Source organism: Pholis gunnellus (genome assembly GCF_910591455.1).
Source record: "Pholis gunnellus genome assembly, chromosome: 9".
In the NCBI taxonomy this organism is placed as follows: Eukaryota; Metazoa; Chordata; class Actinopteri; order Perciformes; family Pholidae; genus Pholis; species Pholis gunnellus.
The window spans coordinates 10,813,702-10,839,087 of NC_136535.1; the positions used below are offsets into that span (position 1 = coordinate 10,813,702).

The following is a 25,386-nucleotide window of genomic DNA, read 5'->3' on the forward strand; positions in this document are numbered from 1 at the left end:
GTTTCTGCTCTGTTCAGTATCAAATCAGGTGCATTTATCTTTAGTTCTCCTTACGCAAATACATTTACTACATACCTGCACAACTTGTTTTGCATTAGAGTTTATTTATTGTGTAAATACTGTACACCACATATATATATATATATATATATACCTTTGGTATTGCTATATTTTATTTAACTCATGCACTATTTTAGGTTTTAGATTACATTTTATTCCGCAGTGTTTTATTGCTATGTATTTGTATGAGCATTGTTGGAGGGAGCCTGAGAACTAAGAATTGTATTGCCAATAACTGCTTCACTGTAATATGACAACACAATAATGTTATATGACAAACTTGCAATAAAGAAACTTGATTTAATATGATAAATGACTAAATTAAGATTAGGACACAGTAATCTGAACGGCACACTTCGCTTCCTCCAGAAGATGGCAGTAATGCAACACTGAGCTACCTTTAACCTGAAAGAAGAACAAGAAGAAAAACATCATTGTGGTTTTAGTTTTGTTAAAACTGTTGTCTTATGGACCGCCTGGCATCTTTCGGAAGTAAGTATCGGTATTACTACTATAGCTGAGTGTAACTGCTGCAGCTCTTCTCTGAACATGTCGCGAGGTATCTGTGGATGACTGCATCAGCTCCCCTGCAGCTAGCATGGCTGTGCTAGCGTTAGCACATATAGCGATAGCTGTATTTACATGTCGGCACATTTGTCAGTCTTTGAACATATGTTGTCGCTAAAACGACATATCGCGTGGTTTACTGTCTGATAACTTTCGGAAAAGATAGCTACGAAGCTGAGATAGTTAAACATCATTAGTTAAGCTTTACAAGCAGCGTTAGCATAGTTAGCATTAAGGCTAACGTTACCGTTTGATGCAGTGGTTTGTTTACAGCCGAGGATCAGCATTCGCTGGCTTCAACTTTAGTTTGCTCTGAAAGAACACTGTACCAACAGCCTTGTCTAGTTTGTAAGTGATCAGTTTAGCATCATAGCTCATGTTTGTCTTGTTAGTCGGTGTTTAAACACTCATCATGTTGGTTTCAGATGATCCTTTTGATAAACCACCATGCAGAGGCTGCTCCTCTCATCTGACTGAGCCTTACATCAAGTGTGCAGAATGTGGACCCTCTCCTTTCTTACTCTGCCTCCAGGTGAGTACCAAATGTACCCACATGTTATGAGTGCTCTTGTTTATTCACCAACTGAAATTAAATGCTTTTTAAAAAATTTTTATTTCAGTGTTTCACCAAAGGATTTGAATACAAGAAGCATGAGAGTGATCACAAATATGAAATCATGGTGAGTAGAATAAATCAAAATGTTTGGCACATTCAGACCCTCACCACACACTTACTGTTTACGCTCTCTCTTTACTCCCAATGCAGACATCAGACTTCCCTGTGCTGGAGCCTGGGTGGACGGCACAGGAGGAGGTGTCCCTGTTGGAAGCGGTCATGGACTGTGGCTTTGGAAACTGGTGAGCGCTTTGTCACTTGTAGCTCGTAAGTCAGTTTCTTGGTCAGTCGTCAAAGTGTTGATACCAAGATAACGGCTTGTTGAGGCGGAAAAGACATCTTTACCTAACAGTCCATGTTTATCTGGATATTACGTTCCTCCCTCATATTTACCTCCACCTTTTCATTTTATTGGACTCAAACTTGTAGAGTAACTGTGACTGACTGTGAAAGGCCTTTCCAGTTATTATTTGGATGACTGAAATACATTTTGTCCACATTGTACTGCACTGCGTGATGTGTATAGAATATTTACAACCTGGTGGATTCAGTCATATTTTCCTTGAGCTATTGTTGCACACTAACACTTTCTATTTGTGCCATTTGTCTCCTGCAGGCAGGATGTAGCGTATCAGATGCGCACGAAAACCAAAGAGGAATGCGAGAGCCACTATATGAAGAACTTCATCCACAACCCGCTGTTCTCCTCCACCTTGCTCAGCCTCCGGAAAACAAAAGACTCGCGCTTTGCAGAGGGCGCGATTCCCTTCAAACGTCAGTATCCACGTTATCTGCCTCCTTTGTTGTCGTCTTCACTAACGTTACAGCAAGAATAAGACATTTCATTTCATATTGGTCGGGTTTAGTTATGTGTTGCCTCCTCCCAGCCATCAGCCCTGTCTGCCTTTTAATATTAAACTATATTAGGTTTTGAAAATGATAGCAGCATTGATTATGGGCCTTCAGAGCAGCCAGGATAGTGATTTACATTTAGTAACTGAAAAGAGATGAAACTTGAAGCCTGATACTGACTTGTTGGACAGAAGGAGTTGCTGAGTCAGGAACTTGTCTCAGTTTCTAGAGGTCTCGAGGTCTCCATCTGTCCCAACGTTTGAGAGCTCGACAAACATTTCACTGTCACGTTCACGCAGCAGGGAGAGGAACTCTTCACATCTCTGATATTTCTTATGATTGCTATACATATTCAAAAGGCTGATTTCTTGTTTTCATGCACAACACAGAGGAAATGCTCAAATGTTATTGTATCTTCCAGCCACTGATGATCCTCCGCGGCCTACATTTGACTCTGTGCTGTCTCGAGACATGGCTGGATACATGCCTGCCAGAGCAGACTTCATGGAGGTGAGGGGAGACCTGCGCCCTGTACCTCATCATCTATGTTGACAGAACCTGTCAACGTGAATAAAGAAAAGAAATGGCCACTAGATGGCTCATTGCTAAAAGATATTGAAACAGTGACTCATGCTCTTATTGTTGTATTATTTGCTTTCACTCATGATTTGTTTTTGAATATGAGCACCTACCTGGTATCATTATGAAACTGATTTTTCTCTGTCCTGCTAGGAGTTTGACAACTACGCAGAATGGGATTTGAAAGACATCGACTTTGTGGATGATGATTCGGACATCCTACGTGGTGTGTAGAATCTAAATATAGTTTTTTTTTATTAAATTGTTTTTCATTTTGGAAATTGAAGATGGTGTGAACTACAACTTTCACTCATGTGTGTTTTTTTCTATTTCAGCACTCAAGCTTTCAGTTGTTGATATTTATCATTCAAGACTAAGAGAGAGACAGCGAAGGAAAAAGTAGGTCATGTTTTTTTTCTCCATTAAATGAATGAATAATCCGTATTGATGTGTTTGGCATCGTGTAATGACCGCTGTCTGTCACTAGGTGGCACTTTAAACTTCGTCATTGACCTTTTGAAGCCTCATTCCCTCCGGAATTATTTTTATGCTTTCAGGTTGAATGAATGCATTTCATACGAAATTAAAAACCGCTATCTGTACCTTCTTAATATTAATGAATTCAAATTCAAATGCTCATATATTCATCATTTCTAAACTGTATTATTATTTTGTTATAAGCACTTTAAAGACACGAGTCCTGGGAGACTGGAATTGTTCAGCAGAGTGATCCTAATTGCATATTTAAGCCGTTTTTTTCAGGCTCTCATTACAAAGCTACAGTGAGTCGTTCCGGTGCAAGCAGAAAGGTCTCATGTCACAGGTGTGCATGATGATGGCAAAAAGCATAGCATGGCAAAAGATGTAATACGTGTCAAAAGAGTCTACCACACTCGACCCTCCTGTTAAGGTTTACTGCTATTCATACCAGTGAATGCTGTGCATGCCAAACTGACATTTTGCCCAGCTTTTGGCACAGCTGTAACGTTTGGAAAATGTTTAAAAGCCCACAGAATGTGTATGTTATGTATTTCAGAAAAAACAGTAATCTCTCTAAAAACACCTTTAGTGGCTACATATGACACCTTTGCTCTAATTTACATTTGTCTTCAGAGCTGAAACACTTGGTGGATCAAAAGAAAAATAATCAACCGTTTTGACTGTCAACTAAAATGTCCATCACACTTATACCAATAAGGGTAGACTAAATAATAGAAACACCTGCCAGTAAAACACGTTTCAGCTCAACGGTACCACAAACTACGTGCTTCAAAACGATCACATGGTTTAGTTGAGTCAACAGTGAACACTATATCCTTCATGAGGGTAGGAGGATTATTATCCAAAGACGGTTGTGTTAGACTGCAAAAGGTTTTGCCAGGTGTACCTAATAAAGTGGCAACTGAGTGTACTTGATTAGCATAGGTTTCGGACAGTTGGTCAAACCAAAACATTTTGAAGAGGAGGGATGAAAGTAAAGGGTAGTTGCAGCCCCAGTTGCCTTGTTGCCTAGTTTTCTGTGAAATAAAGAATTTGCATTTGAATCTCCTCCACCTTCAGCCTATTAGCTGCCATTCTTGGGGCATCCACAGTGATTTAGTGATAGATCCATTACAGCAAAGGTTAACGAGTTTGTGCTCCCCAAGCACGGTGGAATGCGTTCCCTCCTCTCATTGAACACATTTCACCTAGCTGCTGTGTACAAGACGGGTGTATTTATGGGCTTTTTAATGCCATGATGACTTTATACACTATACCAGCCGAGATAGTTGCATATGGGTAAATGCCGGGCTTAATGTTGCAGAGACACAGCAATCAAAATATGAACATGCATAATAATAAAGCCTACATCTTGATTTCCCGCAGGGTCATCAGAGACCACGGACTGATCAACCTGCGGAAATTCCAGAGTAAGTCCTCTCGTGAACCTCACACTGGCTCGTCTGTGACTCTGTGTTCTGATATGTAGCAGCCAAATCGCTGCTTAGGGTTTCTATGGATGCGAAAACAACTGCAGCTTAATAACCACCGTTAACCTCCGTGGCCCCCCTCAGGGAGCTTACGTGTGGCAACTGATGGAGTTCGTATTGATGATCGAGGCTGCGAATAGTCTGTTTGCCAGCGTGCCTCGGCGTGGTTGCTTCACTAAGAATAGATCCCTGTGTGGTGAGCGCTGCGGCCATGATGAATGAAATGCAGGGCTCTTTTATTGATCCACTCGTCAAAGGTTGGATTTTAGCTGCGAGCTCAGTAATATAATTCTTTGCATCTTTGGGGGTTTTTTTGAGGGGGGGTGAGACAGCGAGGGTCCACACAGCCCATCGTTACACCTCCACCTGTTGCTCTGTGAAATTGTCTGGTTTGGGAGTTGAAGAGTTCTCCCCTCATGTTTTATTTATGCGTCCTCCAGCCTCCAGTTAGCCCTCCCTTGTTTCCACCCTCCATTCCCTTATCTCCCCGGTCTTTCAAGACAAAAGGGGAACTCAGAGGAGCTGCAGAGCTGCAGATCGGTTGTCATGGAGACTGTCAAAGAGTGTGTGTGTGTGTGTGTGTGTGTGTGTGTGTGTGTGTGTGTGTGTGTGTGTGTGTGTGTGTGTCTCACATGCAATAATGGAGGCAGTATCGGAGCCCCGGGAGGCTCACAGTATCATGTCTCAGTGAGTGCTGGAGGCACATTGACCACCGTTGTTGTTGTTTTCAGGGCGGCAGTCTGTGTGACGTCCTGTATGGACTCGTTACATTCAATCATTCAAGTGTGTGTTGTTTTGTTTGCGTGCAGCCACACAGAAGTCCGGTTTGGGTGTCTGTGTGTCCACTGTTTTTGTTTAAAAACATGACTTCATGTTTTTCGCCTGAGATGCCAGCTGCTCATTAGCACTTGCATGCAGGAGCCTAATGACTTACACACACACACACACACACACACACAAGCACTCCTCTCACACCCACACAACAGCTTTCCTCTCTGGCTCTGACACTTGTCTGTTACTCAGCAACACGGGCAACGCTTTGAGACGCACACGGCCAGCTCTTCAGAGAGTGTGTGTGTGCATGAGTGTAGAGTTAAATGCTTACGAGTTTCTTTTTAATGCAGCTGGGTTGCTTGATCTGATAGTTTAATACATGTTCTTGTTGTTGCTCTTCAATCAGGCTCTGAATTTGTAGAGAAAATCTAAAACAAAACTGAATTTAAGACATTTGGCTCTGACGTTGATGCAGGTTTCAGTACAGCAAAGAAATGTAAAATAGTTCAACAGAAACAACATAGGTATAAAGATGATCTGCTCGTATACTAATGAGCAGGGTTTGAGCCTGCTTGGCTGCTTAGCATCAGCATGTTAGCGTGTTGACATTTGGCTCAAAACACCACTCTGCCTAATGACAGCGTCTCAGAGCCGCCAGCATGGCTGAAGACTGAGCCTTGTTAAAAGGTTAGCGAGGATTACATGAGACTGAGTCTGTCAGTTGAAAAGCAGTCCCGTGTTGTGCCGTCTGGTGCGTCATAACCCGGCCATGCAGGTTGATGCGCTGACTGACAATCAATAGCCGTTGGCTTCAAAACTGCAACAACAATATGTACAACAGAGTTTACAGAGGAAGTGGAGTTCTGTTTGATATGTTTGTACAGAGCATCGTGTGCAAAGATACCGGGAGGAAAACACTGTACAGATCCAAACAATCTGTTCTGTAAAGATCAGTATGCAGTACAGCCACAGAAGGACTTTGGAAATAGATACTAGTTATATATTATTTACATGCATAAAGTAAATGTGCAGTTTGGGGGAAATCAGGCAAATAAAAAGAATCTAAATTACTGCACTTCTTCCTCAAATGCACAAAAACATCACATCAACCATTGATGTGTAAAAGTATCTAATTTCTTTCATATTTCTTGTTCTATTTGTTTGTATCTTCTTCCCTCTCACTTCTCTCCTCCCTCCCCCTCTCAGTGCTGGAGCGATGTTACCCAAAGGAGGTGCAGGAGCTGTATGACGTCATGAGACGCTTTGCCAGAGTGATTGGACCAGTTGAACACGACAAATTCATTGAGAGCCATGCACGTTAGTATCTGGCCGAGTACACACGGATGGGCTCTGAGAGCCACAAACACAGAATTCATATAACCAGTCCTCTCCAAGGTGCCCCTTTTATTAGATTCCCAGTATGGTTTAATGTACAAATGGGTGACAACCTAAAGGGGAAACCAACATGAAGTGTCTCAGTAAGATGTTGTTCCACTATGACCAGAACAGCTTTAATGTTGTAGATTCTCCACATTTTTTTAACAAGATGTTCTTTCATTTGGAGTTTTGATGATGGTGAAGATTTCCGTCGAACAAGAAATGTTTCTTAACTCATTTCTTCTGTTTTCTGGTGGAGAGTCAGATGAAAGATTGATACCACTCGTATATCTCTCCATTAAATATAGAGCTTAGCATTGCACAACGACAAATTGTTGTTTTCCCATTTTGGTGTTTTTATATACGAAGTAAAACTGCAATCATTTTATTTTCTTTGACCAAATGGGCGGGCTGCAAAAACAAGTTGAGGCTTTTGTTTCTGTTTCTACCTGATAAATGAAAGTCCAATACTCCCTGGTCTCCAGCAACTCCTGAGGGAGATTTATGGGCTTTTAGCTGCTAAATACTCCACTTTGCTCACCAGCCAGAGCTTTTTTACATCCTTCTTCGAACAACAACGAAGCTATGAGAGCAGTGAGAGTGAACCCAAACAGTAAAGTCGTCGGACAGACAGATAAAACGAGCTGACACTGCCTATTAAGCTGTTTAACCCTACATATGCTAAAAGGCGAGACTCACTAACCAATGACGTATCCTAACCGTAGGCTTTTGAGGTCAATGCCTTACCTCAAGTTTTGCAAATTGAGGGTTAGCGTTTAGATACGACCCCGTTTCCAATCTTTGTGCCGAGCTCAGCTAACCGGCTGCTCCAGTAAGCGAAAAAGCACATTTCCCACAATCTCAAACTTTACATTTTTCAAAATTCATTGGAATTTGTATGAACTCCTCTTGAAGCAGAGTGATGCAAAAATGCTTATTCATTGTGTTGTATGAAGTGTTGAGACTCAAGCTGTGGTTGTGAGAGAGTGAGTTCAAGTAGCGGTCTTCGTAAGCGTACATGTTCATATTTGCCTTCATCTCTTTTTCCCTCTCAGTGGAGTTTGAGCTGAGGAGGGAGATCCGCAGGCTGCAGGAGTACAGAAAGGCCGGGATCAAATCTTTCTGCAGTGAGTTTAGTTTGACCTTTTCCAGTCCTCTGTTCAACAAAACTTCATTTTCAAAGTTTCCTGCGTAAGCGTGGAAAATGTATTTATATTCATATTTGAGGTAAAGTCTTTATTTGGAGTTTGGCTTCAAACCGTTTCATTTGCAGCAACAGTGCAGCGACTCTTTGAATCATTTTGGGGACTTATAATGTTTGGCTAGTGTGTTGATGCACGGCACACCAAGGAACTGAATATTGTATTGAGCTGCTAGAGTTGTCTCACCTAGAAACTGCCCGAGTATTAGTCCCCCCCCCAGAACCCATTGTGGTCTCTGCTGACCTCTCTGTGTAACCAACTCTCAGGTGCCAAGGTGTACGAGCGGTCGAAGCGAATGCGGGAGGAGGAGCGGCGGAAGCGGACCATGTTGTGTGACGTGCTGCAGTACATCCAGGACGGCAGAGCCTGCCAGCAGTGGCTCAGCAAACAGGCTGCGATGTGAGACTTTCTGCTTGTTATCCAGCGTGTAATAGAAGGGCTGCTGAAGTCGCACTCCTCGGAGACGCCGACCTCCGTCATCACACTCGCACACAGCCGTTCTGAGACTAATAGAGCAGACGTTTATGCCGCTGTGCATCCTACTTAAACCGCTGTCTCTTCGGTATTTTTAGTCTTTTTAATGATCGCTGCTCTTTGGGTGGTATCCAAGTTCCTCTAATTATTCCACCATGAAAAAAGAAATCTTTTATGCGATGATTCATGTTTTTTGGATGAGGATCCAAGTGAGCGTAGAGAATAGTGAACAAAGCCCAGAAGAGCTGTGTGTAAGTGGGACAAGTGTGTGTGTGTGTGTGTGTGTGTGTGTATAAATAAGAGATGCTAACACTTGACTTTCTGATTACAGAGATGCTGGCATCACTCCAGCTGTCACAACAATCACAGTGTCAGGTATGCAGCTTCTCTCACCTTTCCGTCTGTACTCCCTCCTCTCTGTTGCCTTTGCACGGCCCCAGGCACAGTCACATTGCTGCAGATGCTCCTCCATGAATACACTCGAGAAATAGGCGCCCACATGCATATTTATCTTGCTGTTTTTCCCTTTTTTTTAAATTAGCGGCCTTTCCTTAACCTCTAGAGCACAAACAGGAAGCACGCTCCCATGCGGCTATATTTACACCATTTTCTCATCGTAAATATTTGTTCCCCCTTCGCCTCCAAGCAGAGGAATTAACTGCGTGTTGTCAGCCTGCTGTTATGTTATTTGCAGTGCAGACCAACACTGGGGTGCTGCGAATGTCTGTTTGACTGTTGTTGAATTTGTGCTCCACAGCAACAGGTCGGCGGAGCGCCCCTCCTCTTAATCTGACCGGGTTGCCGGGGACGGAGAAACTCAACGAGCGGGAGAAAGAGGTACGACATGATTCAGAAAGTTATCAAAACTGGTGCTCTCAACCTCCCTCTATTCCACCAAGGTTTCAGTTAGATTGACAAGCATACTGAAGCCTTAAATAAGACATTGTTCATGTTTTGCAGTGTCTCTTACTCCCTTGTATTTGTTTTGTGCTTGTAGTTATGCCAGGTTGTGCGTCTGGTGCCGGGGGCCTACCTGGAATACAAGCAGGCCTTGCTGAACGAGTGCAGACGGCAGGGTGGGCTTCGGCTGGCACAGGCCCGAGCGCTCATCAAGATCGACGTCAACAAGACGCGTAAAATCTATGATTTCCTAATCAAGGAGGGCTACATCACTAAGGCCTAGCCAGCTGTCATTTGACCACAGAGGAGAATGGATTGTGGTTCGTGTTTTTCTAATCTTGTAACATTGTAAGCCTGTGTCATGTTAGCGGTTCAGATTGTTGCTGCTCCTTTTTGAAATTTTGTAACATTTGTAAGGTCTGTTTATGTTCTTGTGTCTAAAATGTAAAATCTCATATAACACTCTGTCAGAAGAACAGGGCCTCATGCTGAATGAGGATGTATTTATTTCTCCTGTCATAAAATGTTCATGAAAAAAAAAAAACGTGGCTGAATTGGCCGTACTTTGACAAACATGTCTGGTAACACTTTATTTTACAGGCCCCATAGTTTCCCATAAGTTACACGTGATTAGCTGTAAATCAATAGTGTAATTTAATTATAAGGGAAGCAGAGACTGTTCAACTGGTACCTTTCTAATTCATTAATTTCAGTTAATTCAAATTTATAATCAGATGATCCATCAGTCAATGCTCAGCTAAAGATGAAATGTTCTGCAGGCGAACATACAATTTAACATACATGGTGGATTCAGTTTTCAATAATACATTTACTTTCACTGGAGCAGTTCTCTGTAAATCAACAACTGCTCATAAACTTAACTATCAAACTCTAATTATAAACATTTTCTGTCATTTCTTTTAAGAAACCTCATAGAACATTATTGGGAAATCAAATGTTTTTAAAGGAAACTTCAAAATAAAGATCTCAATGTAGCTGATGCAAGCAGCAGAGGCGATGGGTATGGATCTTAACGCCAGACAAACAACTTTATGATTTCACAATATATATATAATGATTCTCTGTAGCTCTAACTACGGTATTAAATTCGTAGTATAAGTTAATCTATCACATGTTCCCGTCTATGAATGGCCACTACAGGTTTCCAGAGTATGTATACTATAGATCTCATCGTAGAGTCATAAAATTCAGCCTGATCACTGCTGAGCTGATGGTTTTGTCAGCATTTGTTAATGATGCTCCACAGTGACACAGGCAGTTAGTGGCATCAGTTACTCGATCCCCTCTGTCTCCATCTGTGCACGGTGTGAGAACTGTGATGAATCTAACACCAGCAGGAGGCCATCAGCCTCCGTTAGGCTTATCTGAGCAGAGCATCAACCTCAGCTAACAGCCCGGTTATAACGGTAGATTCAACCTTTGATGATAACCGACCGCCGGGGAGCGTCTGAGCCGAAATACTGAAATGCAGGGATAGGATCTGGATCTGAGAGGATGTAAAGGATAAGAAATTCAGATCGTTTTTTTTACGCCTCCATGGATCTTATTAAATCATTGCTCCACAACAGACGAGAAGTAGCTCGTTTCACAGGATGCAGGTTTCCTCGTGTCACACTTAACGTCTTTACCCAAGACGTACCAACCAGCTTCAACAGCCTCGGCTTTGATCTATCCTCTCGCCCTCTTTATTTTCTGTTTGAAGCTTGCGTTTTTGTGGCTGCAAATAGTGGCAGTTGGGATTCGGTCTGTTGAAAGCAGACAAAGTAATGTCACTGAGAACTCGTGGATATCGCTGACAATAAAGCCACCTGTTTCAAGAAAACTGGAATATATAATGCGATAGCTGCATCTTGCTTGATTAGGTGTCGCAGCATATTTATAGTAGAGTGGGTGTTTTTGGTCCTACGTCCCTTACTTGCAAAATGCTTTGAAAAGATAAACCTGTTTTTAAAGGGTCAAACTCTAGCAACACGTCTACAATTGAGAACAAATGTAAAGCGAGACTGATACATTTCAGGTTGTGGGTCGTAAGAAAATATTCACAGAAGGAAAAAGATGGAGGCATCCAACCACATACATGCACGGCAGCCATCCAATAGCAAAGTCACGGTGTGAAGACTGCATCCAATAGTGACATCATAGTGTGCCGGGCACACCCAAAAGCGACCGAGCCCAATGACATTCACACATATATGGCTATGGATTCGTTGCTTAATCAGAGGTGATTAAGCCCGCCTTCGGTCCACAATTAAATTGTTCTTGAGTTTTGACCCTTGCAGATGGTTTATAAAAAATGTAAAATGTCTCTAAATAGTCTTATTTTCTCTACAGTGGGCCGTTAGATGTGACGGCTTTATTTATACTTATTAAAAGACGTGTGTGTGTGTGTCTCAGTCTGTGACTCAAGTTAATTAGCCTTTTTTTTGACACTGCATTGGTCACATATTTATTCACCACACAGAATATGTCTTAGGTTGCCTGTCGAGCTGAGCAGACTCCTCACCTGCTTCGCCCAGCACATGTTGGAGCATGGCGCTCTCTCTGCCACCGTAGAGTCTGTGCTGTAGTGGCAGCAGATGGAGCAGATGTTAGTGTCAACGCTCTTCATGAGGTGCTCAGATGCAACATTTCTCAACCCGCCCACACAGACTCCTTCTCAGACGCTGTCTTCTCTATGTGCCTCCTGCTCTCTGCTGGTCTCGGACTCCCTGCGAAGGTACATTTATGCTGACTTCTTTTCAGAGGCAACTTGTGTATCGATGGTGGTTTTATAAACATCACATACGGAGAGAAAGACTCAAAACGCATGTTTTTGTAATGATGCTATGGAGGATATGATGGTTTTTGGGGGGGGTTGTCCTCATGTTATTGTCTTGTTGGTGTTCATGTTCCCACAAACAATAATACTTGGTGATTTAAGGAGAGGAAGCCATCTTGCCTTAAACACTTTTCTGCTATTGGCTAAAAACAAACAGTCAAAAGATGACAGAAGTTTGACTTATGTTGCTTTTCGTTCGTTTGTCATTTTTTAATTGCAAATAGGCAGGGGAGGCTTAATTATTACGAGAGGAAATTACAATTTTGGCTTTTTAGGCTTTGTAGGTTATAGAAGTGGTATATATAGTCTGTTATTATTTTATCAATAGTTGTTTTTTACAAAATAGCACATTTAAAAAAAAGATAGATAATCAGGATTACATAAATTAATCAAGATTCATTATTTTCCGTCATTTTAATATATTTATGTGACAGAACACGGAGAAGAAGGATAACAAACATAATCCAGAGGAAATCTCTATTTAATGATTTGCATGGTTACAGTATTAAGATAGACATTTGTTTTTTATTAGAACAGCGAGAATACGCCACCATGTTTTTGGAAATGAAAGAGAAAAAGTAACATCTCCTCAGAAAAGCTTCTCTGGTGTTATTTATTTTACAGTTGCTGCTATTCAGGGAGTAGAAGATGTAAAAGATGTCTCCCACGTCTTTGCTCCGTGTTGTTGTAACCCTCTTTTTAAAAGGACCAACAGTGTACGAGCCGCCTGCCCTTCTTAAATTGCCCTCATTGCTCAGTAGTGGTGAACCCATCAACACAAGAGGTTACCTTGGCAACCAGGTCTGTGGCATGCTGAAGTCTGGGAGAGGAGAGAGGAGGGAGGGAGGAGGGAGAAGTTCACCCTGTTGCTCATGCTCATTTGCTGGGCAGAGGAGTCGTGACTAACCAGAGCCTCCCCTCGTCCGTCCCCCCACCCATCTGTGTACGTGCTTTTTCTCACCGACTCACTAACATGGAAGAAAGGGAGCAAATAAATGTAAGCCATGCAGCACTCAATAAGACATGATATAGGGAAAAGATACCTCCACTGTGTTTTAGATCCTCTCCGTGGATGGATGGATGGCTGGTAACAGGGTGTGTGTGTGTGTGTGTGTGTGTAGGTGTGTGTAGGTGTGTGTGTGTGTGTGTGTGTGTGTGTGTGTGTGTGTGTGTGTGTGTGTGTGTGTGTGTGTGTGAGGCGTCTCAGGTCTCGTTCCTTTTGCAAAGCAGCAAATGTGTTTGCTTGATGTCAGAGCATCACTGATCAGAGGGAGGCTCCATGCTGCGCTCAGCCACCTCGCTGCTCTCACGTGTTGCCACAGCAAACACTTAGATCCCATGTCTATTTACCGCCGTCACAGCTGGAGCCATGGGGCCACCTGTGGGATCAGCGGCGACTTTATTTAGACTCCCCCCCCCCCCCCCCCCCCTCGTTCTCCCTCCCTCCTCCCTCCTGCTTGCCTGGTTTAGCATCTCCATCACTGCTGACCAGAAAACACTTTCCATCCTCCTCATCTTACCATGTGCGTCAGTCACACACATCAGCAATAAACGTCTCTAGTGTTACAAGCCAGCTGGGATCATCTTGTAGATTTACCCTCTGTGGTTTACTTTCTCAGGGATAATCATCCATCAACTTATTAACAGACGAGCTCATCTGGACTCTTAGCTTGTGCCAATATTTCCAGACACCACTTGTGTTTCGCTGCTTTCATGCTTGCCGTCATCTTCAGCATTCTGCCTCAAGGATTTCTCTTAAGCAGCCTGAATGGGATCGCTGTAGTCATAGTTTACTATGAGGGTTGACGGATCCCTGCTGCCTCTAAGAAAGTGCCAAAACTGAACAGCACAGGTTATTATGTCCGTATGTGTGAGAGATGTGCAAAGGATTTTACGGTTAAGTCACCGTCTGCACTTTTTGAGCTTATCAGTTGCTCTGTGTAACAGGCGGTCAGGGTTAATCAATGTCACTACCCGCTTCATTCCGAGCAGACAGCTCTGTCAGAACGTGGCTTCAGGTGCTTGTTATTACGGTGATGGTGTCATTGTAAATTTTCAGCCTCCATGGCAGCCATATTAAACAGGAGCGTCTTCCCAGAATGCCTCTGACTCATCTGACATTTCAGTCTGAACCACAGTCGTTGTCTCCAGCCTGCAGCTCAATCTTCCTCACTCTTATCCCTCTATCCGTCTTATCGATCCTTCGCTCACATTTCACTGTTCAAATCCAAGGTTGCCTCTTCTTAAATACGATTTTTTTCTTTTCACTTCTTGCTCATTCTGTTCATTTCGTCACCATTTCCTCATCTCTTCCGGTGAATTTCAATCAAAATTAGCTCTCATCTCTGATGACCGGCATTTTAAGTAGATGGTGAAAAGTTGTTTTCCTTCGTTGTGCAGACGGCCACCTTTGCACCAGTCTGCACTGCCTGGTACTGCGGCTGTTTGTTTCCAGTTGATTGAATTTGCAATGTAATTAGGAGTGACTCTGAGGCAGGGGCCACGGGTTTATGGATAGTGTAATATCTCCCCCAGGAGCCCCTTGAAATAGGATTGACTTTGGAAGGCATGTCTAATTATGGTTTGTACACGGATATATACACAAAGGGCTGCACAGACGGCCCAGCTGCAGTCTTGAAGGTCTCCAATTGTGAACATATAGATGGTGGAAACGTCTACGGGTCTCCAGGTCTGCAGGGATATCAAGCACTTTGTTCTCCAGGGCAGGGCATAATGAGATTTGAAATAACAGACCTTTATAACAGAAAGTATATTTGTTTTCCATTCCCGCCTGTAGCCCACATTTAAATTGGTGATGTGCGCATTTGAGTGTGCGTGAAACAATTAGATAACAACTGAAATGGAAACATATCGCCACTTTGGGGTGTGATCCTACATTGTTTATTGCATCTCCAGCTCTGAGATTGCTCTCTGGGTTTTATAAGTTCAAGACCTGCAACATGATCACACAGGTCCCTGCAGGCATTCAAATAAAGTGTTGTATGTGAAGCTACCGTATCAGGTTCAGCTGTGTGTGTACTCAAAGGTTTAGGAAGTAAAGCTATAGGTCTTTGTAGCAAATAACACAGGAGTGTCAGGGTGTTGTTAAACTACATACATACACATTTTGAGGACCTTGCCGGGTGTTTATATTTCTCTATAGTCTGTCTGTGGACAGATTTTGTCACCATGATAGCGTCACAACCGTGCAAGATGCAGTCATGAAACCAACATGTGTATTGAGATCAAATGAGTTCAACGATGGGTGAGGTCCGAGTAAGGGCCCCACAAGTAGGAAGGCCCGGGTATGAATGCCGGAGTAGGAAGTGGGGAAGGTTCCATTGGCCCACCCACGTTACGCCCCCTAGCCCGCTTTGGCATCGCGGCTGGTGTGATCCCATTTCAAGATGTTAAACTTAAGTTCTGTTAAGGTAACGGTCCACATATTGATCATGTGTGAAATATAACTGTTAAATGAAAGAATAAATGTGACATTTGGGGATTTCCTAAAATACTGAGTTTGGTTGGCTATTTAAAAATTGTTTAGGTGGGTCGGTTTCGGCAGGAAAAATTGGACTCAGGGCCACAGCCCTGCTGATATTCTTAACTTTAGAGATTTTACTCCACTCACTTCTGAGAAAGAGCATCAGAAACATTTTGGGGGAAACAGATGGTCTTTTGTTTAGAAAGAGACCGAATTGTGAAAGCCATTCAAATTGCTTTTCAGTCAGGCTATAATGGTTTGTCTGTTTCGTAGTTGATTCTCACCTATAGTACAGTGCTCTGTGTGCTTGATCCCCCCCACCGCCTCTGTATGAGGAGTAATTGATGCCAGAAAGAGAGAGATAAAGAATGTGTGAGGGAGAGAGAGAGAGAGAGAGAGAGAGAGAGAGAGAGAGAGAGAGAGAGAGAGAGAGAAAGAGAGACTACAGTTTATATGGGGATTGTTATCTCGCTTATAGTCACTCACCTATGTTTAATCATTTCATCAGGAAAAGAAAAAGAAAAATTACAACATTGTGGCGGGAAAGAATATTTCTGTATCTTTAGTTTCTTTCAATTAGATCTACTGCACAATCAGCTTTCAGTAGCAGCATATTATATTGTAGACCCAATGTGAATGTGTTAATTTGACAATGATAATCTGAAGTTGGATGTTTTGGAACATATGAAACTCACATTTATGTCACAGGGGGATTTTGCCTCTTATACACACTTGTACACATATGGACCAAAAATGCAATCCATTAACAAACTAAATGAGTTTTTCAGACAATAATAGACCTGCTGATAAACAGAAAAATAGTAAGCTGTCTCCTTTTTGAGTTTTTCGGCATCATATTCAGTGTATAAATAACATTGTGACCGTACGGTTAGTGGTGAGTGACCCATCAGCGGTTGCATGTTATGATGTTGATATATGTTGTAAGCATTGTATAGCCCTCTTTAGATGCTTCAGTGGTGGAAGAAGTGCCCTTCACTTAAGTAAAAGTAGCTCTGTAAAAAATAAAATGTAACATCATCATGCATTCAAGATTTCACAAAAAGTAAAAGTGTATTAAAAAAAAGGAATGCATCTATTTTATCTTGTCCATTTTCTTGTTTGGATACTGTATATGCAAGGCTTTTGAAATGACAATAAAGTGATTTCGTATTTGCTGATGTACCCAATGTTAGGCTATATGTATATATACTGTATAGCCTGTTCATGTCAGTGGCTTATACCACTGACATGAACGGCATAACACTCTGATTCAGGCATATACTTTCAAGCGGCACCTGCCTTCAGGAAATGGTGTATACCGTTGGAAAAGTAGTGGCATACCACCCCAGGAATCGGTATACCATCGGCCACTTTTCGATCTCGGCGACATGCATGTCCTCCTCCTCCTCCTCCTCCTCCTCCTCCCCTTCTGTGTGGCACTGATCACTCCTCATACCGAGGATGCCCGGTGCACGCCGCTACTGTCAGTGTAGAAGCAGGCGGATGTACTGATGGCTCGTATTTCTGTTGACTTTCACATTATGTTGTTGAGTGTCGCGGTTGGTCTCCCGCTACCTGGCCTCTCGCCCTCCTGCTGGACGTCTGTAAGAGCGGACTGACTGAGGATAGATGTCCGGAGTGTGAGACCAGCTGACCGGATTGCTGCTGTCTGTGAAGGCGCGTTAAGAACCTCCATCTCTGCCCGACTGAGAGTCGACTGGTAAGTTGACTTTTACGTCTGATGGAGGCAGTTTATCGGCGTCTTTATGACCTAGAATAAGATGTTTGTTTGTTTTTTATTTAAATTCAAACAAAGCATTAACACAGTTTGAATATATGTTTTAAAAAGCATTCACCCTCAGGTTCATTTTTCTGATGTAATATGGGTGAAATTGAAGAAACCAGCCACACTTCTGTGTGTCACATGTCTCTGAGTTTTGTCGTATTCAAACAAGGAACATAACGTTCCACACGTTTTAAATTCTACACTTAAAATAATCTATTGTCAACAATAAGCACACGATGACGAGCCGCTCGTGCGCAGAGGAGCAGTCCTTTTCAAATCTCCGATCGTAAATAATAAAACTCGTGGTGGGCAATCATTCACTTAAAGCTCCACATTTTCACACACGGCGGTGTCGCACTTCCTTTCATGAAAAGGCAGTGTGAATATGTTAAAGTCTAGAACTCCTTCAAGACTGTTTAAAAAGCATTCCAGCTGGCTCTGAATATAGCTGGCTGGTTATAGATGATGCCAAGAGTGTGAAAGCGTTCATCAAGGCAAAAGGCTACTTTGAAGAATCTAAAATATAAAACATGTTTTGTTTTTTCATACTTTTTGAATCTACAATGTAGAAAATGATGATGATAATAACTTGATAAAAAGGTGTGTCTTAACTGGTACCGTATAAACAGAATTTAAGACTAAACATGTGTAATGGCCTGGGCTTCACATAATAAACTATATTTGATATTAGTGCTGCAACTAACAATTATTGTAACCATAGAATAATCTGCTCGTTATATCCTCAATTAATTGTTAATTTGACTATAAAATGGTCATTTGAATTTCTCAGGGCTCGAGGTGTCATCTTCAAATTGCTCCCATCCGACCAAAAGTAAAAACTCAATGATATTCAATTTAAAATCAGAGATGTCAAAGAAAAGCAGCACATTTGCCATTTAGGAAGCTAGAGCTTATAGTACCCAGCCCAAACCTTCAATAATGATATAGATCATTTCATATAGCCAGTTTTCTGTTAGTTAAATAAATAGTCTATATGAAATATAGAAGTACTTCTCATTTAATTAAGAACTTTAGGGCAAAAATAAATTAGATTTAGTATGTGCTTGTTATCATCAATTTAGACAACGTAATTGTGTATCATGATATATGATTTCATCAGGATGTGGCTCCATTGAAAGATGATAAATCATCATATTGATTATTGCCCAGCACTAGAGCCTGTACAGTCTTTCGGTATTTTTGCTAAGAAATGATTAAAACTATTGGTTTTCAAAATGGTTGCAGATTAACTTCAAAATTGAACCTACTAATGGTTTCAGCTCTGTTTGATATTCATTGCTTGTAACCCCAATCATATGTAATAAGTCTGTCTCATTAGGTCTGAGCAGCGTGTCATTGTTTAAACGTAAAGTAGAGTCACTGGATTTATCTCTCATCTATCTGCGATAGATGCAATTGTTCCTACAAACGTGTCTTTTTAAGCCAAATGGATTTCTATGTTTACATACCAGAGGCTTCATTGTGTAATATATTTGAAAACAACGGCATTTCAGCCACCGTGTTTTATTTGTTTTGCAGTGCATTTGCACACTCACCATCTCTCACTAGCCGACATGTGGCCCTAAGTCTCAGGCTCTTGTGTTTGTGTCTGAGGTGTAACATCGTGGTTGGAGCGAGCGGCACCCAGTCGCTGCAGTTTGCAGGAAGGTGCCAAAGCCGAACCCTGTCCTCAAGAGGAATTTGTCCCGATAAACTCCTGTTGACCATGCTCGCTTTTGAACCCTTTGCAGTAAACCTTTTTACACAGAAGCCTTGTTTGTGGGTTGTAAAGTTGCACCCAGTTCTGCTCAGATAAATGTGAGAAGTCGTGTCATTGCAGCTCATTTTCTCCTGATAATTACAGACGGTTAGCAGCAGAGTCACTTTCAGAGATCACCCAGACAGAAGAGATGGATTTCCTTTGATTGAGAGCTACTGATGAGGGCTGCGTGTCTGCTTGTGCACCTTTTCCTGCCGTTTCACTGCTTTTCTTCTGTGGTGTGAGGAGCGTCAGTCAAGGATTTGATGTGAGGTTCAGCTCAGAATCCGGTTGTCGTCGAGGTTTTAACCATAAAGAGTTGTGAGAGTGAGGTTGCCGTCAGGTTGTGCTGCTCTAGTTTTCCTGCAGGTGGGTCATGTTTCCAAATTGTGTTAGCGGAGGTGGAACCGGACCCTCAAGGAATTCCCCCCCCCCCCCCCCCCCCCTCCCCTCCCTACAGAGAGAGCGTGAGAGAGACGGAGATGTGCACCTGTCGACAGATCCACCTTGAATGATTGATAGCCGGGTTGTTTTTGTAACATCAACAGAAGAAGAAGACACGAGGGGTTGATTTGTGAAACGATGCTCCTGTCTGTCCTTTGAATGCTGCTGACCTTCCTCTGTGTTCTTTTCTTTTTGGGGGGGAGAATCGGTCATCCCGGTTGATTGACAGCGATCTGCAGAGTATTCCCACTATCTCCACCATTACATTAGATTGTTCTGTCTGCATGCTTCTCCCTCCTCCGCTCCGTGCAGCTTCACTCCTGCCCTGCTTATCGTATGAATAACCGTGTGGACGGAGCAAATCTCAGCAAAGACCGGCGCCGTGGTTCATCAGCACTTTGGGGGGGGAGGGCCGGGGATTATTTCCTTATCTTCTTCATTTCTCTGTTGACTGTCTTATGCTGGGGTCAGTAGGTTGCCGTAGCAACAGAGTTTGTACCTATGTCAGCTGACGTACATCTTCTCTTATCTCCACAAATTACTGCATCAGCGCCGAAACAAAGAATGCATGCAGGACATCATCGAAGTTCCCCTTTCCAGATCCAGCACCACTGATTGATTAGAGTAAGATAAACCCTGTGATCAAACGGATGTCTAATATCACACACACAATGCATTTCCTGTATCCTTTTAAAATTATAATTACCATATTGAATTTGAAAGTCCAGGCTGCAACTAACATGTAATCAATTAACCGGAAGATCATTTTCTAGATGAATCAACTTGTCATTTGGTTGGTCAATAAAATAAAATAGGGAAAACATGTTGATGTCCTCAAACACTCTGACCAACAGTTTACAAATATTTACTCAATTCCTGTCACATGAGACAGAAAAGAAGCAAATCCTCTCTGAATATAGGGAATGTTCTCCATCTTTAGAAAATGACTTGATTCATTATCAAAGTAGTTGCCGGTTATGTTTCTGTCAATCATTAATCAACCAATTGTTTGAGTTCAGTAAGACAAAAGGCTTCCACAGGTTCTGCTCTGCTCTAACAATGCACAAGACAAACTACCATAGCACTGGTGTAGGACTTACTGTATGTAGGACTTGTTTCTTATTATCTGACCACCTCCTGATGTGGTTTTGATGGTCACGCTTGTTTCCAGAGTCTGGCACGCTGTATCTGTTGTCTCATCACCAGTGTTGACGGTGTGTTGGACAGTGGATCATGGCAACCAGAGTAATTGGCGATAGGGAGACACTGCCTGAGCGAGTAGGGAGGAGGGTGTTGTTTTAGCTTGTGATCCTTTTTTCTCGAGTTGCTTTTTGGAAAGAGAAGTAGACCATGCTGAGGGGGCAGAGCTGTGATCGATAGGAGGAGAGGGTGTAGAGAGGAAGGTGACGATGAAACACTGAAGCTCAAAACACTCTGGAGATGAGGATTATTATTATTTGTACTTGTTCTGGATACCTTCTTTATATTGGCCTTCAGCTATGTTACATTTAAAGCAGTTGTGACCTGTTTGAACAAAGCTATATCTACGTGTGACTATTTGAACCAAAAATGTATCTCAAAATGTTATTTATAGACGCACAGGGAGGCAAAATTATTCAGTAATAATAATAATTTCTGAAAATTCTGATAATACACCATGACCCTGATGCTTCGGCACCAACTGATTTAAAGGATGAGGCAGCAGAAATCTGTCGTTAGATAACATTGTATTGTCAGTTATGCAATGTATTTAAATTCATGTTTTCTTGGTTACAATTTATGAATGAGAAGAATCCCAATCCGTGTTGGCAGTCTGTTTGCAGGTGATCAGGTGGTGTGTTTTCTTTCCTGCAGGTTGAGCTCCAGTTTAAAGCAGTTGACCCGTGAGTCTTATTAACCAGACTGGAGCAGAAAATGAGAGAAAAAGACCTGCCAGCTAGACTGGTGCACAAGGTGTGGATGACGCACGACAAGTGCAACAGTGGGTGAAGTAGCGCCCGGAGCTGCGAGCTCTCTGCCGATGACTGAAGTATTCACACAGGAGGGTGTTTCCATCATATACAGTGCAGCCAGAAATGTCACGTTACGGTTCATATAAGATCTTTTTCTTCATTAGCTCATTAACGGAATATGATTTTTTTTTTTTTGCAAAAAGGAAAAGCAGATAGATTAAAACAAAGTTTGGAAAGTGCGGTGCTTAAATGAGGCATGATCATATTTTATGTGATTACTCATCAACAGCACGATAGCCAAAGAGACGAGAGATGTAATCTGTATGTGAGGGCTGTGGATGGATGAACATGAGAGGAGGTGGATGAACGCCTCCAGGGGGTCTGCGCTCACATGGCAGAGGGAGGCCATTCAACCTGAATGTAGAGAATCATTCAGCAGAGATCTCTCTGGTTGAGATGGAAACATTTTTCATCCGTCCGTCGATTCACGAAAACCTTTGGATGTAATTGTAAAGTGAAGACTGTGGATCAGTCGGTCACAGCAGCATTTTTTTTAATTAGTGAACTATTATGTCTATTAAACAGTTTTATCTTTCCATTTTTTAAAAGTTTAAAGACTGGAGAATAACATTTACTGGAAATAACTGTGTCAGTACAATGCCCCCCCCCCCCAAAAAAAAGGAATTTTCACACATTGCAAACAGCAATGACGTTACTCGTCCTTGTGAAGTGATTGTAAATTTGTGCTTGGCCAACAGTGAAGTAGAAAAATGTTGAATTACGATTGAGAGGGAAATCTGTTTGTGTGTTGCAGGAGCTGTTTGGCTGGCTGCACTACTATGACTCTGAGCTCCTGAAGATTTTGCTTTAAAAAGACAAAAATTGGCATCCTTCTTGAAGCCCACTTGATTCCTCGATGGGTTCCCGCAGCCAAGGCTTCTTCCACCACCACCACCACCATCGTAGCACCATGGTGCCCACTATGGTGCCGAGGCTGCTTCCCGAGAACAGCAGCCTGCTGGGGGGCATTGCGCAAATCACCCCCAACCTCTTCCTCAGCAGAGGGAACGTGGCATCCAACCGCAGCCTGCTGCTGTCTAAAGGCATCACCTGTGTGGTCAACGCCACCATCGAGCTCCCCAACTTCAACTGGCCTCACATGGAGTATGTAAAGGTCCCTCTGGCGGATATGCCCCACTCCCCCCTCTCCTTGTACTTCGACAGCGTGGCTGATAAGATCCACAGCGTGGGACGAAAGCGAGGCGCGGTGCTGGTGCACTGTGCGGCGGGGGTGAGCCGCTCGGCCTCTCTGTGTCTGGCGTACCTCATGAAGTATCACCGCGTGTCTCTGGCCGAGGCCCACGCCTGGGTCAAAGCCCGCCGCCCCATCATCAGGCCCAACGGTGGCTTCTGGCGCCAGCTCATCGAGTACGAGAGGAAGCTGTTCGGTCGAAACTCTGTTAAGATGGTGCAGACGCCCTACGGGGTCATACCCGATGTTTACGAGAGGGACCGCAGGAGCCTGGCTCCGTACTGGGGCCTTTAAGAACCACAGTGAAGAGAGCAAGGAGGAAGTCAAGATGAGCACTTTTGCCCTCCTGGACTGCAGCTTCATGCACGTTCAGGACAGGCGAAGTGAGACGCATGTGAGTGTACGTCTGTGTGAGGCTTATGTAATGAATACTGGTGCGTTTGGACAAAGGGAGACCAAACACTGGCTGTTGATGCTGTTTGTCCAACCAGTTGGCTCTATGTAGTCTTTGTGCAGGAGCAAAGCGACTTCAACCCCCAGAATCCTTCGGACCAAAGGATCAATCGGGACTACAATGATGTCCGACCTGGAGATAAACGGCTCCAACTTCCACACTCTAATCTTGTTTTGGTGTCTATATTCCAGTTCCATTGGAGGATGAGCGTTCGGTGAAGGTTGTTCTCGAGACACTGCAGCTCTGACAGTGATGTGACTGAAGTCCTTTTCCTGACGTGATGATGTCATGTGGTGGTATTGTGCCAGTTCTGCAGTAATCGTTAGTGTGAAGGGCAGCAGCAAGCTCTCAATTTATGGTAGCATATAAGATAAGTGTACAGAAAAAAAAATATATGCAGACAAAATTATTTTATTGAAATGTATTGATAGTGAGGAACAAATGGCACACTTTAACTCAACATTTAAAGATGTTGTTACATCTACCTTCTTACAGTTGAAAATCTAGAGGAAGTAAGCTGAAAGTCAAGATTTAGGGAAAGCTCCTGTGTACCACAGGGTTGACTGTTTCATCCTGTGACCACACTATGTTATTGTAGTGCTATTTGATGCTGTATTAACAAAAAAAAAATATCTGCCGCCTCAAGGGAATTGGTAGCTCTAGGATAGATGCTTGGAACAATATTTTCTATCCTACTTTCTTTGCCTTTTGTCCATATGTTGCAAAAAATCATAGCAGTACAGAAAAGACATTTTATTTGTCTTTGTAAATCAGCCTAAAAAGAGCGTTGTCACAAAGGCTGAAGATCCTACTTTAGCTATTGCTGCTGGTTGAAAATGTAAACTTTGCTGCACGTCCTGTCCCCACGCTTATACAGTTGTTGTAGAGGTGAGACCGAAAACAAAATACTGCAGTAAATCACAATGCACACTGAGACATTGCCACCAATAGTATCACATAAAAGTAAACAGTGCAGTGGATGTTTGGCTTGTTGAAACGTTTTCTTCCTATTTTAGTGGTATATTTACATCCTAAAGGTACTCCGTTGAGTTTTCTTGTAAACAAACAAAAGTTATGTTTACGCACCAAAACACATTCTGTGTATCCTTTAGGGTTTAACAAATAAAAACGTTCACTGCATTTCCTCCCTCCCTTTCACATTGACAAAGCCGAGTTTTTACATACTTATATCACGCAGTGTAACTGGAGCTGCGATGTTGGTGGGATACAGCAGACGGCGCTAGAAATAAAGAGATGGTGTCAGCTCAGGCGCTCTCCGACTCAAGGCCGCCCGTGAAATAAAGCACGACTACTGATCAAACTTCACAGGTTACCTTTTGTTGATTCATTAATACATTAGGAAATAGTGAAAATGGCATTCAAACACAAACCAGCAGCATGAGACATGCGTCAAAACACCTGCACCTCTTGTTTTTGATGTAAACCTGCACACCAGTAGCACATCCATTCTCGCCACCGCTGTCTTATTTCCCAGCACCGACTCACATGAAGCTATCAGAGAAGCTTCAATTTGATCTCAATTTCGCACTTCAAGGCTACCATAAAATGGCTGCTTCTCCTGTATAGCGTGCCCCCTGTGTGGTCCAGAGCCAATTTACACACGATGATGCAATGCTACGTGAAGTGGCCGGTGTGTGACGTATTTAAACTGACGTCTTGAAATTGCTTTATTAGTCCGACAAACAGTCCAAAAGATATAAATAGAAAAAGCAGCATATTCTCACATTTATTTTCCTTCTATCGACTAATCTCAACTCATTGCTTCAGCACTAGATGTATCAGATGACTCTGTCGCTGTAGCTTTGTATTGTGATTTACCTTCTTGACTCTCACCCCTACACTACTGCAGTACAACATCGCTGTTCTGTGTGGTCGTCTATAACAGGCCACACGCTCAGTGATTGTTGGATGTGACAGTTGACATTTTCAACCCACGGGGATCAGTGCAACAATGTTTTTTTCAACAATGCCATAACAGATTAAGTGTGACATTACAATAATAATACCAAAAAAAAGAATGAAAG

The 25,386-nt window shown here is 42.6% G+C and overlaps 2 protein-coding genes across 2 annotated transcripts; both read left to right on the forward strand.

The window, feature by feature from the left end:
- Positions 1-457: 457 nt before the first annotated feature.
- On the forward strand, positions 458-10,249 carry tada2a (transcriptional adaptor 2A). Its single transcript, XM_079166050.1, has 15 exons — positions 458-552; positions 1,053-1,159; positions 1,248-1,307; positions 1,394-1,485; positions 1,860-2,017; positions 2,517-2,605; positions 2,828-2,900; positions 3,010-3,073; positions 4,541-4,584; positions 6,625-6,735; positions 7,851-7,922; positions 8,264-8,396; positions 8,803-8,846; positions 9,229-9,308; positions 9,469-10,249. Exons 1-15 carry the CDS (start codon positions 528-530, stop codon positions 9,652-9,654), a joined length of 1,338 nt encoding a protein of 445 aa, XP_079022176.1. The 5' UTR covers positions 458-527; the 3' UTR covers positions 9,655-10,249.
- Positions 10,250-17,226: 6,977 nt separating this feature from the next.
- Positions 17,227-25,386, forward strand: dusp14 (dual specificity phosphatase 14). Its single transcript, XM_079166877.1, has 2 exons — positions 17,227-17,414; positions 22,450-25,386. Exon 2 carries the CDS (start codon positions 22,552-22,554, stop codon positions 23,179-23,181), a length of 630 nt encoding a protein of 209 aa, XP_079023003.1. The 5' UTR covers positions 17,227-17,414; positions 22,450-22,551; the 3' UTR covers positions 23,182-25,386.